This window comes from Phoxinus phoxinus (assembly GCF_949152265.1).
Source record: "Phoxinus phoxinus genome assembly, chromosome: 4".
NCBI lineage: Eukaryota > Metazoa > Chordata > Actinopteri > Cypriniformes > Leuciscidae > Phoxinus > Phoxinus phoxinus.
Genome location: NC_136879.1, coordinates 22,796,442 through 22,811,737, shown reverse-complemented (window position 1 = coordinate 22,811,737; position 15,296 = coordinate 22,796,442). Strand labels below are relative to the sequence as shown.

General features: G+C 38.5%; 2 protein-coding genes across 3 annotated transcripts in view; one reads left to right on the top strand and one right to left on the bottom strand.

Moving 5' to 3' along the window:
- The window catches only part of nbeab (neurobeachin b), a gene marked incomplete at its 5' end in the record, with an annotated part of 258,401 nt that overhangs the window by 71,053 nt on the left and 172,052 nt on the right, over window positions 1–15,296 (bottom strand). The window contains 3 exons of one of the 2 annotated variants that reach the window (XM_079608909.1): window positions 5,221–5,357; window positions 9,314–9,346; window positions 9,886–10,032. In XM_079608909.1, the coding sequence (XP_079465035.1) occupies window positions 5,221–5,357; window positions 9,314–9,346; window positions 9,886–10,032 (317 nt within the window). The remainder of the gene's footprint in view (window positions 1–5,220; window positions 5,358–9,313; window positions 9,347–9,885; window positions 10,033–15,296) is intronic. The other variant, XM_079608908.1, reaches the window with a different exon arrangement.
- Window positions 2,356–4,625, top strand: mab21l1 (mab-21-like 1). Its single transcript, XM_079608910.1, has one exon. The coding sequence runs from the start codon at window positions 2,764–2,766 to the stop codon at window positions 3,841–3,843; it is 1,080 nt and encodes a 359-aa protein (XP_079465036.1). The 5' UTR covers window positions 2,356–2,763; the 3' UTR covers window positions 3,844–4,625.

The following is a 15,296-nucleotide window of genomic DNA, read 5'->3' as shown; positions in this document are numbered from 1 at the left end:
TATGGTAACTCACAAACAAACAATAGACAAGCAACTGATTCAGACATACAAAAGCAGCGCTGAACACATCAGAGCATAGACCAGTGAAGGGAGGGAGACCGTCTGATCCGATATGGTTGGGTGCCTGCCATGTAATGTGTGTGCGTGAGAGAGAGAGAGAGAGAGAGAGAGAGAGAGAGAGAGAGAGAGAGAGAGAGAGAGAGAGAGAGAGAGAGAGAGAGAGAGAGAGAGAGAGCAGGGTTAAACAGAGAGCACCAAAGATTTTCTGAGAGTAACAAGGTGTCAGTAAAAAAAAAAAAATCCTCCCATTTGTCCAAACAACCCTAATATATCTATCCTAAAAAAAAAAAAAGTCACCTAATGCATGTAGTCCAGAATGAAATTAATATATCAGATGAATTGGTTGATCATATAAAGGCTTCTTGTTACATCCTTCTTAAAAATTAAATAAATAAAATGTTTGATTTTAATAAAGTGCCATAAACCTGCCAAAGGCCCAAACAGCATTCACCTTGCTTTCAGATCCTGACAGAGGCAAATGAGAACTCCGATAAGTGTGATCGCTGCCTGTAAACTGCAGAGCTCTATTAATTATGTTTGGCAAAATCCTCCAGACATAAGGTGCCAAGCAGACTCCAGTGAGGGCTGGAGCCAACCACCCCTGATGCCTCAGTACAGTGACCTGTGACAATCTGCTCTGTACTGAAACAGACTTGCATATAGGACATATATCTACTAAATGTATCACATGTATGCAAATATACGGTCAAACGTCTCTCCTAAAAAATAAAAAAAAAAGTAATAAAAAAAAGAAAAGAGAAGCCTTTTTACTCAATCAGTGAAGCATCATGATTGGGTTTGGAAATGGCACGATGAATCTTGCCTTGGTCTCGTTGTTCTCTATTAGATTTCAGATATAATATCGCGAGAAAAGTGCTTGTGTATTTCGCGCAATATTAGGCTACACAACTTAAAATCACACGCAACCACGATATCTAAAAAAGTCACATTATTCAATTATTGAACGTTTAATCTGCAGAGCAAAAACAATGGGAATAAAAGGTTAAAATTAAGAAAATAAATGCACGTTAGCCTATAAAATGTTTTAAAGAGTTATTAATAGCCTATAACGATCCAAAAAGATTTAATTAAAAAGAACCGTGACTGATTTGACTGAACTAGAACAGAAAAAAGTATAAGCGACAATATAGCCTAATTTAAAACAATAATAAAAAGACGTTCAGATCAGGCTTTTATTTTTCTGTCCCTGGAATAAATAAAAAACTAGTTTTAATTAAAAGAAACTGTCATGAAAGACGAATTAAAAAGATGATTTTTTTGCAACACCACTGCGGAATGCTTAAATAAAAAAGCAAAAAAGTAAAACTTTAAACAATAGGCTACTTTTTTATAATCGATTGAAATTAAAATTAAAAACTAATTATACACAAATGCGAGACTTTTAAATTTGCTATGTTAAGGAGAACACAAACGAAATCTTATTTAAGCCCTTATAAAGGCCTTTATCTTCATGTCATCTAAAACGAACTTCACAAAAACTAACCCTAATCGTTTTTATATTTTACATTAAGCAAGTAAGGCGACACCACGACTATAAATACATAATGCTAGGCTATTTGCTGTCCTATAAGAACATAAATAATACGGATTAATGTTCGAAGTGTTTAAAATAAAACAAAAGATTCCGGCGTTTGGTACAGAGACGCGTAATCGTTAACCATAGCCATTACCACATGAAGGCTACACAGCAACATATTAAAAATAATATTTCTATTAATATATTATGCAAAACGAGTTTTAAATAACACGCACTATAAAGAGAGAGAGCTATAACGCATTGTAGCACTATAAATGTAGTCATTTAAACACGGAAAATATAATAATGTGAAACAATAGCCTACTGCAACACCAAAAGAAAAATCGAATTAACAGATCAACGAAAAACTTTGTCAAACTACACGCATCTCTTCAGTGAAAATAGAAAAACAAACTAACAAATCAATATTTTCGACAAATTGCAGGCTAAAAAACATAATAGAAATGGAAACTTAAAATTACCAAGTGCCTAAATATAATTGCAGAATTTCTGATAGATGAATAAATAATAGACGTAGTAGTCTGTATCTAACAAGAAGAGCAGGAAAATCCAGTATGTATATCACGAATAAACCTGTATCGTCTCCCTCCAACGTGTAGGTGTGTTTCCACCAGACGATTTGGTTGTGTATAAAAGCGGAGGATTAATTTGTCGTCAATAAACTGAAGGCAGTGACGACTCGGGCCGTGATTGGACGAGCTCCTCTCAAACCCTCCCTTTATAATTTCACAGGAGTGAGTTCGGAGTCTTAAACAAACCAACAACGCTTGGACACACACTTAAGAGCACCCTGCACTTTCCAACCTCTATTACAAACAGAGAAAAGACACCGCAAGTGGATTCAAGAGGTTTGCTGAACTACTGATCCGTGCGTATGGACTTTTAATTGCTGAATTAGACCAAGGGGTTTGACTTTTTTTTTGGTCGCAATTGAAAACAGAAGCTGATGATTTAGCTGGCAGACTTTGTGCATGTGCTCCACGCACAAATAAAAGAAAGGTATTTTTTTTATTTATTTCAAAATCCCCTTTTTTCCCTCTAAATAGTCTCCTTCTTCTCTAAAATTGGCTCCTGTACAAACAGCCGCGTTGGATCCCTCGGGTTACTGCGAGACTCCGGTGTACAACCCGGATCTCTGTCCAAATATGATCGCCGCCCAAGCCAAGCTGGTGTATCATCTCAATAAATACTACAACGAGAAATGCCAGTCTCGGAAAGCGGCCATCTCCAAGACCATCCGGGAGGTGTGCAAGGTGGTCTCGGATGTCCTGAAGGAGGTGGAGGTCCAGGAGCCCCGCTTTATCAGCTCCTTAAACGAGATGGATAACCGTTTCGAGGGGCTCGAGGTCATCTCCCCTACTGAATTCGAGGTGGTCCTCTATCTGAACCAGATGGGGGTCTTCAACTTCGTGGACGACGGCTCTCTGCCGGGCTGCGCCGTGCTCAAGCTAAGCGACGGGCGGAAGAGAAGCATGTCCCTCTGGGTCGAGTTCATCACGGCTTCGGGATACCTGTCCGCGCGCAAGATCCGCTCCAGGTTCCAGACGCTCGTGGCGCAGGCGGTGGATAAGTGCAGCTATAGGGACGTGGTTAAAATGGTCGCGGACACCAGCGAGGTGAAATTACGCATCAGAGACAGATATGTGGTTCAGATCACCCCCGCGTTCAAGTGCACCGGCATCTGGCCGCGAAGTGCTGCCCACTGGCCGCTCCCGCACATCCCGTGGCCTGGCCCGAACAGGGTGGCAGAAGTCAAAGCCGAGGGCTTCAATCTCTTATCGAAGGAGTGTTACTCGTTGAACGGGAAGCAGAGCTCGGCGGAGAGTGATGCCTGGGTGTTGCAGTTCGCCGAAGCGGAGAACCGACTGCTCCTGGGAGGGTGCAGGAAGAAATGCCTGTCGCTGCTCAAGACGCTGCGCGACCGGCACCTCGAGCTACCCGGGCAGCCTCTCAACAACTACCACATGAAAACTCTTGTGTCTTACGAGTGCGAGAAACACCCGCGCGAGTCGGACTGGGACGAGAACTGCCTCGGGGATCGACTGAACGGGATTTTATTGCAGCTCATTTCGTGTTTGCAGTGCAGGAGATGCCCCCATTATTTTCTGCCAAACCTAGACCTTTTCCAAGGGAAGCCACATTCGGGCCTTGAAAACGCTGCCAAACAGACTTGGCGACTGGCTAGAGAAATTCTAACCAACCCTAAAAGCCTGGAGAAACTCTGAGGTAAAAATAAAAATAAACGGCATGTTTATGAATAGAAGGCCTGACTGATCAAAGTTCCGAGGCCTAGACGCTAATCAGGAACTCTTCCACAAAATGGTCACTGTTGTTTTTGTTGTAAAAAAAAAATATTTTAGAGAGCTCCGTTTAAAAATACTTCACATGACACGAATGTGTCATAAGGAGGAAACATATTGTATTAACAATCAAAATGAATATACTTACCTGTCAGTATTACTGTTTCTTTCTTTTCTTTTTACGAACCCTGCCCAACAACACATTTTACCTAAAAGCTTTCGAAACAAAGCTGTACGTGACAGAGAAACCTGTACATTTTATACTGTAAATAGACACATTTGTAGATTGTGAATCCGGTGGTCTGCAGTTGTGATTGTTGTTCTGTGACACGTAAATAGAAGTATAATTTCACATGTTTAAACATTCGCCTGGATTATTTCTGAAGATGAGAGAAAGAAGAAAAACATGCATCCACAATTTAATCTATTGTCAATGGCAAATTTCTAAAGTTTACATTTTGATGGTACTATTTCTTAAACATTCCATTCGCATACTTGAATTCTTATTTAAAGTATATTCGACCATTTTTGTTTGTACCTTGCTTACATGATAAAATCCTGAAATTGAGAATATATATATGAAAAAATATATACCTGAAAATAATGCACTTGAAATACACTGGAATATAACATTTTGTGATTTGATTTTTTTTTATATATCTGTCTCTGAGTTTATTTAAAGATTTAATAAAAGCAAATTAATATTTGTGTCCAAATAATGATTCATGCTACATAAATATTGCAGTGTAATATGGGCACGATTTTTGGGGGGATTTTTAAGCCTCTTCGGCGTGAAAATTAGGCTATACACGATGCAGCCTGATTTTTACCAAATAAAAAAGCGGAATACACAAAACAGGAAAATAAGAAATTGCCTTCATGTGAACAGTGCCTGTTGAGAGAAGGACACATATGAACTAAAATATGGATTGCACAGACAGGTCAGAAATGTGTGGCTTAACGGTATAATATCTAATAACTAAGACAGTTTGCACATCTGAATTGCACGCCTTCATTTATGTTCAAATTGTTTTATTTAACTAAAATTTGTTAGATTATATTTCCTTCACTCAATGTTATTCCGTGTAATTCATGAAAAAACTGAAGATTGCCGATTCGCGTGGGCCTCGATTCAGAAAGACGTGCCTATATTTTTAACGTTATTGAATTGACGGTTTTTATAAAGTGCTAAAATGGCTAAACACTTTATAGTATTTGATTGTGTGTCCATGTCATTAGGAGTGCAATTCTGCTTGGTATTTGTGCACACAGTTACAAATGCGCAATAGAAATTCAACCTACTTTGCCATCAATGCGTTTGAAGGCTGTGTCATCTTCGTCCACTTCAAAATAGATTTCCGTGGTCGTGATAGAGAGAGTCCCGCGGGCTTCAGTGACCGGGGCAATAAGCTGGGCCGGGGTGCTCAAGACAACAGGGCCTATAACAAGGAAATATATTTTTATTTTTCACAGGGGAAATTACCCAGGGTATCGCCAGTCAGCCATCAACAAGCGATACGCAGGCCTTATGTAAGTTAGTAACTGATGTAGTAATGGCTGCACAACCATACACGTATTATAAACTATTTGTGTCATCTCTTCAGAATGAGTTGTCAATATTTTTCCCATTCCTGCCTTTTTGAAAATGGTTTTGTATTATATTTTGACGAGGTAGCGATCTTCATCATGTCGTGCGGGGGAAATAATGGTAGGGCCTGCAGGCTATTCAAAATAATCTCGATATACACCAAAAAAAATTTGTTTCAGTAATAGCCTAATTACAAAATAAATATGGTGCAGAGTTTTACACAAACTATAGGCCTACGCATGAAAATGAAAAGGGGAAAATATCCTACATGAATTGTTGAAGAGAATCGTTTCAGCAATTTACACGATTAGACTTCCAAATTGAAGCATTGGTAATTCGCAAAAAAATCGAGTATTTTAATAGGTGAGCATTTTATGAGACCCAAGCAATAATTTCACAGTCACTTTCCTTCATTATTTTGCGGGGGGGAAAACAATCCTATGTGAGTCATACGCATTTACGCGCTTCCTAATCAAATCAGTCGTCGTGATTCCATTTTGATTATATGAAACCTGTAAAATTGACCTTACAAACATTATTAAAATATTTACAGATGTTGTGACCTCCGGTCAGATGACTATAATCTAATCCCAAGTGTGTGTGTGCGCGCGCTCGCTCTTTATATTTTTCTCTTTGACGACCAGTCCTCTGTCTTTTATTAGGCTAGATGTAGCAGCCCACGGGTCTGTCCTGGATGTGAGGAGAGGCTCTTGAAATTGGGATATTTATCGATCCCCTGAACTCCAAAGAGCCACTTTAACGTCTCATCAATCTTAATCTGCTCTCCTCGGCCAATTATGCTCGATACTGTTGCAAGATTACAAGTGGATTTGGGTTTCAATTCCCAGAGCTCTCCTTCACTGCTCTCCCTGACCGCTCGTAGAAACCCAAGCCACTCTGCCTGCTTTTGTACCAGCTAAAACATTCGCCATTTCACCTCCCAAATGTTACCGTTTGAATGAATGAAACCAAGTAGGCTAGCCTTTATAGTAGGCCTACAGCACAACCGGACTATAAAGCAAAAAATAAATAAGAGAAACGTCTTCTGTATATGGTTTAGCTACAACATCATACGACACGAATATTTTACTTAAATTAAAAAATAAATAGCCTACTGCTTTTGGGGTTTTTAGTGCCAATTAATATCTGGTTGAAACCACAAGTCCAGCTCAACATCTATTAACTCGAAAACAAGAAGAACATAAAATAAGCATTCAATTTCTCTTTAGATAAATTATGTTGTATTTTGTGATTGCAAATTATTTGAAAAGCTAATATCGGTTCACGTGTGTCCATTTAATCCTAATCAAGTCCCTCTAACACGTTTAATAGAAAAAGAGGCTACTGGGGACACTTGTGAATCCAGACACAATACAGCATTAATCCAATGCGCAGAGGGGATTAGATCTAATGCCTCCCGGGACCTTTCAAAAAATGGGGATGAAGCGAAAACTTTCGTATTACAGAATCAGAGCGATCAGATTTCACATGCGATCTCATCTTGGACTGGACCGTTTCTCGATTGTTGAAAATCCATATGAACAACATTTAGGCCCATGTTTCTTATAAAGGCCAATTTTATAGCACTATAGGCCTGCCTATACTATACTATACTATATACTATAGCCTACTATACTATGCACCCTAATAATAATAATAGCTAATATCTGTTAAATCATTTGTAATTTTCCCTGTGAAGCCTATGGTGAATTTTTAGTGATGTAGTGTTGATTTAAGAGTACTAATGAGGATTATCAGATTATCATGTTGGAATGAAACAGGTGCAGTTGTACTCAGCAAATCTGAGCTGCATGAGGCCGGGCCGCGCGCGCTGTGTCCTGACGTCAGCTGCTAAACAGGCTGCCTCGCGCTGTCGACTGTGATGTCACTGTGGCGAGACAAAGGCTTGCTGGGAAAACATGATTGTTTTCTCTATCTTTCTGTCACTACAGGGGCCTAATATGAATATAAAAAAGAAAAAAAAATATTCGTTTGATCAGAGTTCATCGTAGATAGCATATTACACATTAACTGATACAGAACATGAGATATATTATGGGTCTTTAACACACAACAAATATTTAAAAAAATCTTCTACATATTTAGCAACTTGTAAAATGTATGAATCACTATTATAATCTAATTTTAATAAAATATATAAAAATGATTTATTAAACAATTTTAATTATTTTAAAAACAGCTTCATACATTTAATTAAAACACGATTTGGTGTGAAAGGCAATGTGAATAAGTATGAGAAACAGAGATATGTGAAATAAAAAACAACAACTCAGTACCATATCTCTCTCATATCACACCTATTCTGTCTATGATTAGTTGTGGGTGTAAATACAGTCATGACAGCTCCTGTACTCTGATTGGCTGCAGGCAAACGGAGCCCCTCCCATTGGCTGTGAGAAGGCTGTTGTTGATTGGCCTGTTGTTTACACTGATCTCATTAGCACAAGCAATAGCGTGTAGGCCTACTGTCAAAATAGAAACAGCGCACACTACATGCTGACACAGATAGCACAGCTCCCCTTGTGGTGAAGATACACAATTCAGATAACAGAACTAAAACAAAACACTCAATATAGACAACATGCATAAATATACGTTTTTAAACTAAATGTTGAGCAGATAAAATTATTATCACTGAAAAGGGGTCACATCATAAACTTACTGCCACAAGTCATAATAATAAATAAAATCAATACGAGCATTTTCATTGATGAAAATCCTACTTGAAGTTGAACAATATTTCTGTTTTCATACATTAACTAAAAGTTGCCTTTAAAATAATCAGTACTGAAAAGTGCTGGAAATACACAATCAGTGTATGCTTTATATTAGTTATTATGATGGTGCTTATTTAAAATATCAGGAATTTATAAGCTGTGCCAGGATCTATGATTGATTGCATTCCAGTAAAATTACTTTGAACATAGATGGAAGAAAAAGAACAGCAGCAACACACCAGTCTGCATTCCTGTAAGGCGAATTGGCTGACATCAGTGGGAAAATGTTAGAGGCAATTGAGGCAATCCTAATTTAGATCTAATAATTGTAATCTTACAGAGTCAAAAACAAAGTAGATTAGAATGGCCCACAGAACTCAGATAGTGTGAACAAGTTGACAGGTTGTGTGCTGTGATTTAATATACAAAACCAGCTATGCATAGAGGACTGAGTATTACATAGAACACTTCAGATAGGTAAGAACATACAAAAAATAGATAAATTAGAGCATTGGCTTATTTCTACAGACGCATAAATATCTCACCGCTCATTTTTAACCTTCATTGACTAATGAAGGTCTGCGGAGCGAGTCGAGGCATTGATTATTCTGGGTATTATTAATAACATGTCTGTTGCACATTTAGAATACATATATCACATCTAACATCTTCCGACATAGAGCTGATAAAAATGTACTATGTTAGCGTAGTACAACTAACACCGAGAGGACAACCAGTCAGTAATTCTGTTATCATATTGCAGCATAATGGAAATGTAAGTGATTTGTTTAATTAAATGATTCCGCTTAAAAAAAAGAAGAAGTAAGACCATTTTAGTTATGAAGGAAAAATCATCAGATTCACGATCTTTCAAAGATTAATCATAACGTTTGATTTGATAACTGCCATTAACAGCAGTTGAAATTTTTGGAAAGGTACCTATATCGATCTTGATTAACTCCTGATAGTTAGTTAGATTCATATCAGATTTAATTCTAAAAAGTATAGTTTGTTAAAAGTAGTATTATTGGTTTTTGAGGGGTTAATCTCTTCAAATAGTCAAACCTGCCTCTGGAAATAAAAACCCGGGGACCGAAACTTGCTGTGAGAAGAAAAAAAGAAAAAGAAAAGACATACATATTTAAAATAATGTTATACTATAGTCTTTAAAACATAAATAAATAAACATTCAGCATTAAAACGTAACACTGTCCAGAGCAATACTTAACCCTACACACTGGCAGAAAAACATAAACACAGTCCTAAAGCAAAGTAACCACACTAACTACACTGGTCTGCATCTAGATTGACAAGTAAGATATATTTATATATCTGTTCTGTGTCGAATTCTGTCATTCTGCCAAAATGCCACGCTTAAGCTATATATAAATAAATACATGCTACCAAATGTGGAATTAATTCAGACATTATAGATGAAGTGCTCACGGCAGGACCTCTCTGTACAGGTAGGCTAAACCTACAGGTACGTAGTCTCAATAATATAACAAATAGTGTTTCAAATGCTTTTTATTATTATTTAATGCTTAATCCAAACCCATGTGACACATAGAACCTTTAATTGAAGGACTGAAGGAAAGGGTCATACAGATTGCACTCTGTGTTATGTATAGACCCACTCACCTGCCAAGTTGTCCACTTCTTTCTCCTGTAGTAGACTGACCGCGTCATCGTCCGCCTCGAGCATCAGCTCTGTCTCGGGGCTCTGGCTGACCACCGTCTGGCCTCGGAAGCCCTTCCTCCCTCTCAGTGCCTCGTCTTCCTCGGGGTCTGCAAGGAGACAATAGCAGACGATATCTGTACTTAAGCACATTTGAGAATCGCAATACCTAAAAATGATACATGTACTGTCTATATATGTAGATTATAGGTGTGTTTAAGAAAAATTGTGTGTGCATTCTTGGCAAGCTTCTTGTGTCTCTTGATGAATCCTAGAGATATTTGAGAGCACAGAAAATCAATAAGCCACAATGGATAAATCGATTATGGTTGCCAAGCAATGTAGCAACTTGGTGCATTATTTTTAACGCATTATATCTTGGGACGTCTTGAATTTTCAGAACAATAAGACAAATACTGCAGATTTTGATATAGGAACAAATTATATCTGGCATGAGTATCTGCAATGATGTCAAATTGTGTAACACATTTTAGTTCAAAATCCTGACCGGAAACACAGGTAAGCCTTCACGTTTCACTCTATTGTTTTAAAGTCACCGTTGACTATTCTTGTTTTTCATGTAATTTTGCAGTATTTATTATAAATGATTTATCCATGCACATCTTCTTTTTTAGTCATGCGCCCTCGTAATCTTTAATCAAAATAACTTCCCCTCCCTCTTGCAGTGACATCTCTTCTCTTCTCTAATGACGTGTTTACTGGTGCGAGGGCGGGACAACCTGTCACTCACATGAGATCGACCAATAGCAAACCACAATGATCCATCGATCCAATCAATGCCCAATGGACAAATACAAGTCTCGCCCTACATTTTTTCTTGTTCGAGAAGCCATTTTACTCAAATATGCATCAGAATAGTGATAAAAAAGACAACTGCAACTTCCATTTCATGACTTTAAAGGCCCCGTTATACTCAAGGTGAAGTTATTTTTGGTTCTTTGCTTAAAAGGAAGTGTGTTCTTCAATGTTTTTACTCGTAGATGTTCGACCTCGACGGACTGAACAGAAGAAATTAACGATACGATTTTGGCAGCGGCTAATTACACTAAGTGCAAATTGCGCTAGATTCTATTTACACTATGTAAAAATAGCAGTATTTTCTTTGCAATAAGTGTAAATAGTAGTTAGATGCTATTTACACTTAAAAATAGTGGCAGATACTAATTGCACCTCAGTATTGTTGTACATTACACGGTATGCAATAATAACACAGAGTGTAAATTATTATATTTATTAAAACTGGCGCCTTATTGGGACAATAGACCACGCCCTACACTTACCTCTAACCCTAAACACTTTATTATTAAACACACGTTAGACACTTTTCAAAAATTTTCTTAATTTTTATTGAAAATAAATGCCTTTCTGATATGTGATGGGGAGCGAGTTCGGCAAAATTTCCCACCACGCGCCTTACCACTACACCATTGCTACTGTTGATAACAGCGTCTTCTGTCATTTTGTCTGGCCCGACCAGACGTCAGAGGGCAGAGTTAGTGTAAATAGCCTCTGCCTAAGATTTCCACGTCAATAAAGGTGGAACTTCAGACCACACCTACCTATTACATATCGCCACACAAACCAATGGTAGTATGAAGGTATTTAACAGCTGGAGCGAACTTTTCCGGAAAGTTCACTTTGGAAAGGCATTTCGAACTCCTGAAACAAACTTAGTTTTGGCCTGATTTGTTCAAAATGACGTCATACCAGTTGTTCTTCGATTTGACTTGAAGTATATCGAACACCTTAATTCTCCCTTAAAGAGACTCACGATAAAGCAGGTGCAGGCCGTTATACACTTCGAAGCCCATTAGGCATAATGCAATCTGCTCTCTAAACGAAGAAACGAGATCGAACCGACAGTACAATTAAGAGACTGCAGACACCACCAAAGCTCATCAAAAAGAAAAATTATGCAAAAAGTGTGTAACCACTTTTGTATCGAACAAAAAAAAAAGATTCATTCATCAGCATTAATTACTGAAGAAAAGAAAGAATAATAGCAGTCAGGCCTGACACACATCACTGCACACTGGATTTGTCTTGTATAAGGTCAGATTTGCCTGAGACTCTAGAACAGAGAGATTCTGTTGGGGGAAAAAAGGAAATAAGAAACGCTTATCAGAAATAGAAAGTGGCTGACACTCTTTTGACATGTTTCTTTTCAGTGCAGTGTTTAAAATGTTCCCTAAACTCCCGTGGGGTTCATGTACCTTGTCTCAAAGCGGTCACGTTCGAATGTTGTCAACACCACTACACAGATGAAGAAAGAAAAAGAGAAGGAGAGAGAGGGAAAAAAATAACACAGCGGGCTTCCTGCTCAGTCTCATATCTCAGGAGCTTTCATCAGAGCCAAGGAAGAAGTGGGACCGCTTTTCGGAAATAGGGAGCGTGTAACATTTAGAGGCACAGAGCCAGCGAGCGGTCATGGATCAAAGCAGACGGAGGGAAACTTAAGACCGTAATTCTGTAAACCGTCATTACGCCTGCATTAAAGCAGGGAGAGCTGATGGGGCTGAGCTTCGGTCTTGACTGGCAAGATAAAGCTTAGGACCTCGGTGCAACGCAGACAAAATAAACCAGGCGGGTTTTGACAAGAAAATGATCCTGGGCAAATGGAGAGAGTTTGGGAGTAAAAAAAAAAAAAGTTTTTAGCTTTAGGATGTTTTACACAAGAAGGCCACAAAAAGGAAAACAAACAAAATCTGTACATACAGTCTGAGCAGACCTGGTCAATGCATTTCGTCATTTGTTGATAACTTGTAGAAGTTTCTAGTTCTGGTAGCCCCATTGGCGCTAATAATTGAATGTTGACACTGAATCAGTTTTATGTCACTAATAATGAACATTCTGGTGGGAGAAATGTTGTATATTAATTGCACCTCCGCGTAACGCATCACATTAAAGATTGACGTTAATCAACGTATGCTCTTTATTGTCATCTATCTATGCCAACAGCACAAACATTAGGCTATAAGGGTTTACAATTAATTGTCATTCACGCAAAACTCCACAGATAATTCTAATTTCTCCTCCATCTTGCAGATACCTGACTACAGTAGCTGACAGGAGACCCCAAAATAAAAATCATAATTTACTCACATCCATGTTTCAAAGTCAGTGAGGTTCAAAAACAACATTGGACCCCATTGACTTTCATTGTATGGAAGAGAGAAAAAAAAAAAAAAACAGTTGAAACATTCTTCAAACCATCTTCTGCGGTCAGCAAGAAAGTCATACAGGTTGTTCAGGTTGTGGGTGACAGAATTATAATTTTTGGAAGAATTATTTCTTTCATCATTTGTTTCGCATTTACATTGAACCTTATCCAACTTTATTGTGCACTCTACACAGGTAACAACTCATACAACAACGGTGGTACTCTAAAAAACAAACATATGTAGGACACAATAATGTTGGGTAAAATTATTTATCTCTAAAAAATTTCTCAAACACTATAGTGTATTCAGTCTGAAGAATACGTGCAGCACTGCCACAAAAGGTCAATTTAGGAACTATGGGAAGCTTTCGGAAGCTACTGTATCATTATGTTCCTACCTTTTGGTCGGGAGTGCCATGAATGCTGCTTACGAAAGCAGCTCACTAGGTTCTGGAATACAGTGATGCATGTTGCTATTTTAAGCAATGACACCGGTACAGAAGCTTCCTGTTTTTTCTCTTGAATGGCAAGCCTTTGATAGAAAGCCTGCATGGTCACATATAAGAGCTCTCTAGTAACATAGACGATCATTTGTCAGTCTTAGGAATGAGACTTGATGGGAACTCGAGATCGCTACAACTCAGACCTCCCCAGTGACTCAAAAGAACCCCTCGCTTGTATTGTCAACCACCTCGTTTATCGGCACCCCTGAAGCTCGCTCACTGGACTCCTGTGAGCCATCACGGCCAACAGTGAGGCTATTCAAGCCCAGCACGGCTTACCCGCTCTGCCATCAGAGGGTTTATGTTACCCAGGGCACAAATTTGGCATGACGCAGCAGGGTTGAGAAAGACCAGGTGATGGCTGGCCTGCCAGTCGTTGTGGGACTTGAATGATGTTCTGCGCTAAAAGCTTGGATCTGATCCATACAGCTGGGGGACGGGGAATTGTCATTGACTGACTGACATACGTGTAGAATAACAAGCAAATCAAAATGCGCTGAAGTAGATGTAGCTCTGAACTTATATCCAATGACTAGCATGATATGATGAAAACCAAACATTTGAAGTGGGCTCGAAATAGCTCCTTCATTGGCGGAAAACTGTTACTTGATAAACGCCAAGGAGAAGTGAGTAGCTTGGGGTTTTGAAGGCTTCGAAAAGGGAATGAAAAAAGACTCTACTTTGCAATTCAATTCTGTCATTCCATCACTATGTGACTTCTTCAACACACTGATTTCTTTACTTGCCTCTTTTCTTTCAAAAGTCACATCAAAGGAAAAAAACTTGCGCATAGCTTGTGGCAAAAGGAATTTTACAGTTTGTGAGAGAAGCTCTCAAGGTGGAAATATTTAAGTGCTTGATAGTTTTACGGTTCAATTTTTTTCAGCCCAACTAAAAAGGCTTCAAATAGGCCTTCATTTGTTGCTCAGACTATGTTTTATGTATGGCTGGAGCTGTGAGGTATTGGCTTTGCACTTTTATTGCCCCACTTGAGTCATGCCCACTTGTAGCCATGAAAGAATGATCCAAAAAATTTGAGAGAAAAAAAAAAAATATATATACACCTATATTTCCATTCTGGGATTGACAGATGAGATGCATTGTGTATTTTGTAAAAATACACAATGTACGATCACGGAAAAAGGGATTGTGGGACATGTAGATGTATGTCTCTGCAGTTGAATGATATATAATAACTCAAACAAAATGTTGCACATGTGCCATAAGTGCATTCACGCACAAACAATGTGGCAAAGTGGGCTTGCTGCGCTCGTCGATCAAACGGCAGGAATCCTGCAGTCAGCTCTGGAAAAAGAAGCCCAACTTCGTAAAGTGAAACCGGAGACCCATGCTAAGTTTTTGTTATAGTTTTACTCATATGAGAAGCATTTCGTATCACACATACAGACCCGTGTGGCTGATTAGGAGGCCCACATGAAATCTGTGTGCACAGAATTTAGAACGCCTGTGCATTTAAATATTGGGGCTAATTTGATTAGGCTTTCACATGCCAATTACAGGAAAATTACAGGTTCAATACAACATAAGCTCAATCGACAGTGGCATATTTGTAGTATAATATTGGTTAACACACACACAAAAAATCAATTCGTCCTTTGGTTTTCTCTCTCTTTGAAATCACGTTATCTGCAGAGTTTTTTTATATATGACTTAATTATCACAATAGGTC

Bases quoted from the DNA above. Each gene is read 5' to 3' on its own strand.
- mab21l1 (XM_079608910.1), top strand. From the start codon at position 2,764: ATGATCGCCGCCCAAGCCAAGCTGGTGTATCATCTCAATAAATACTAC.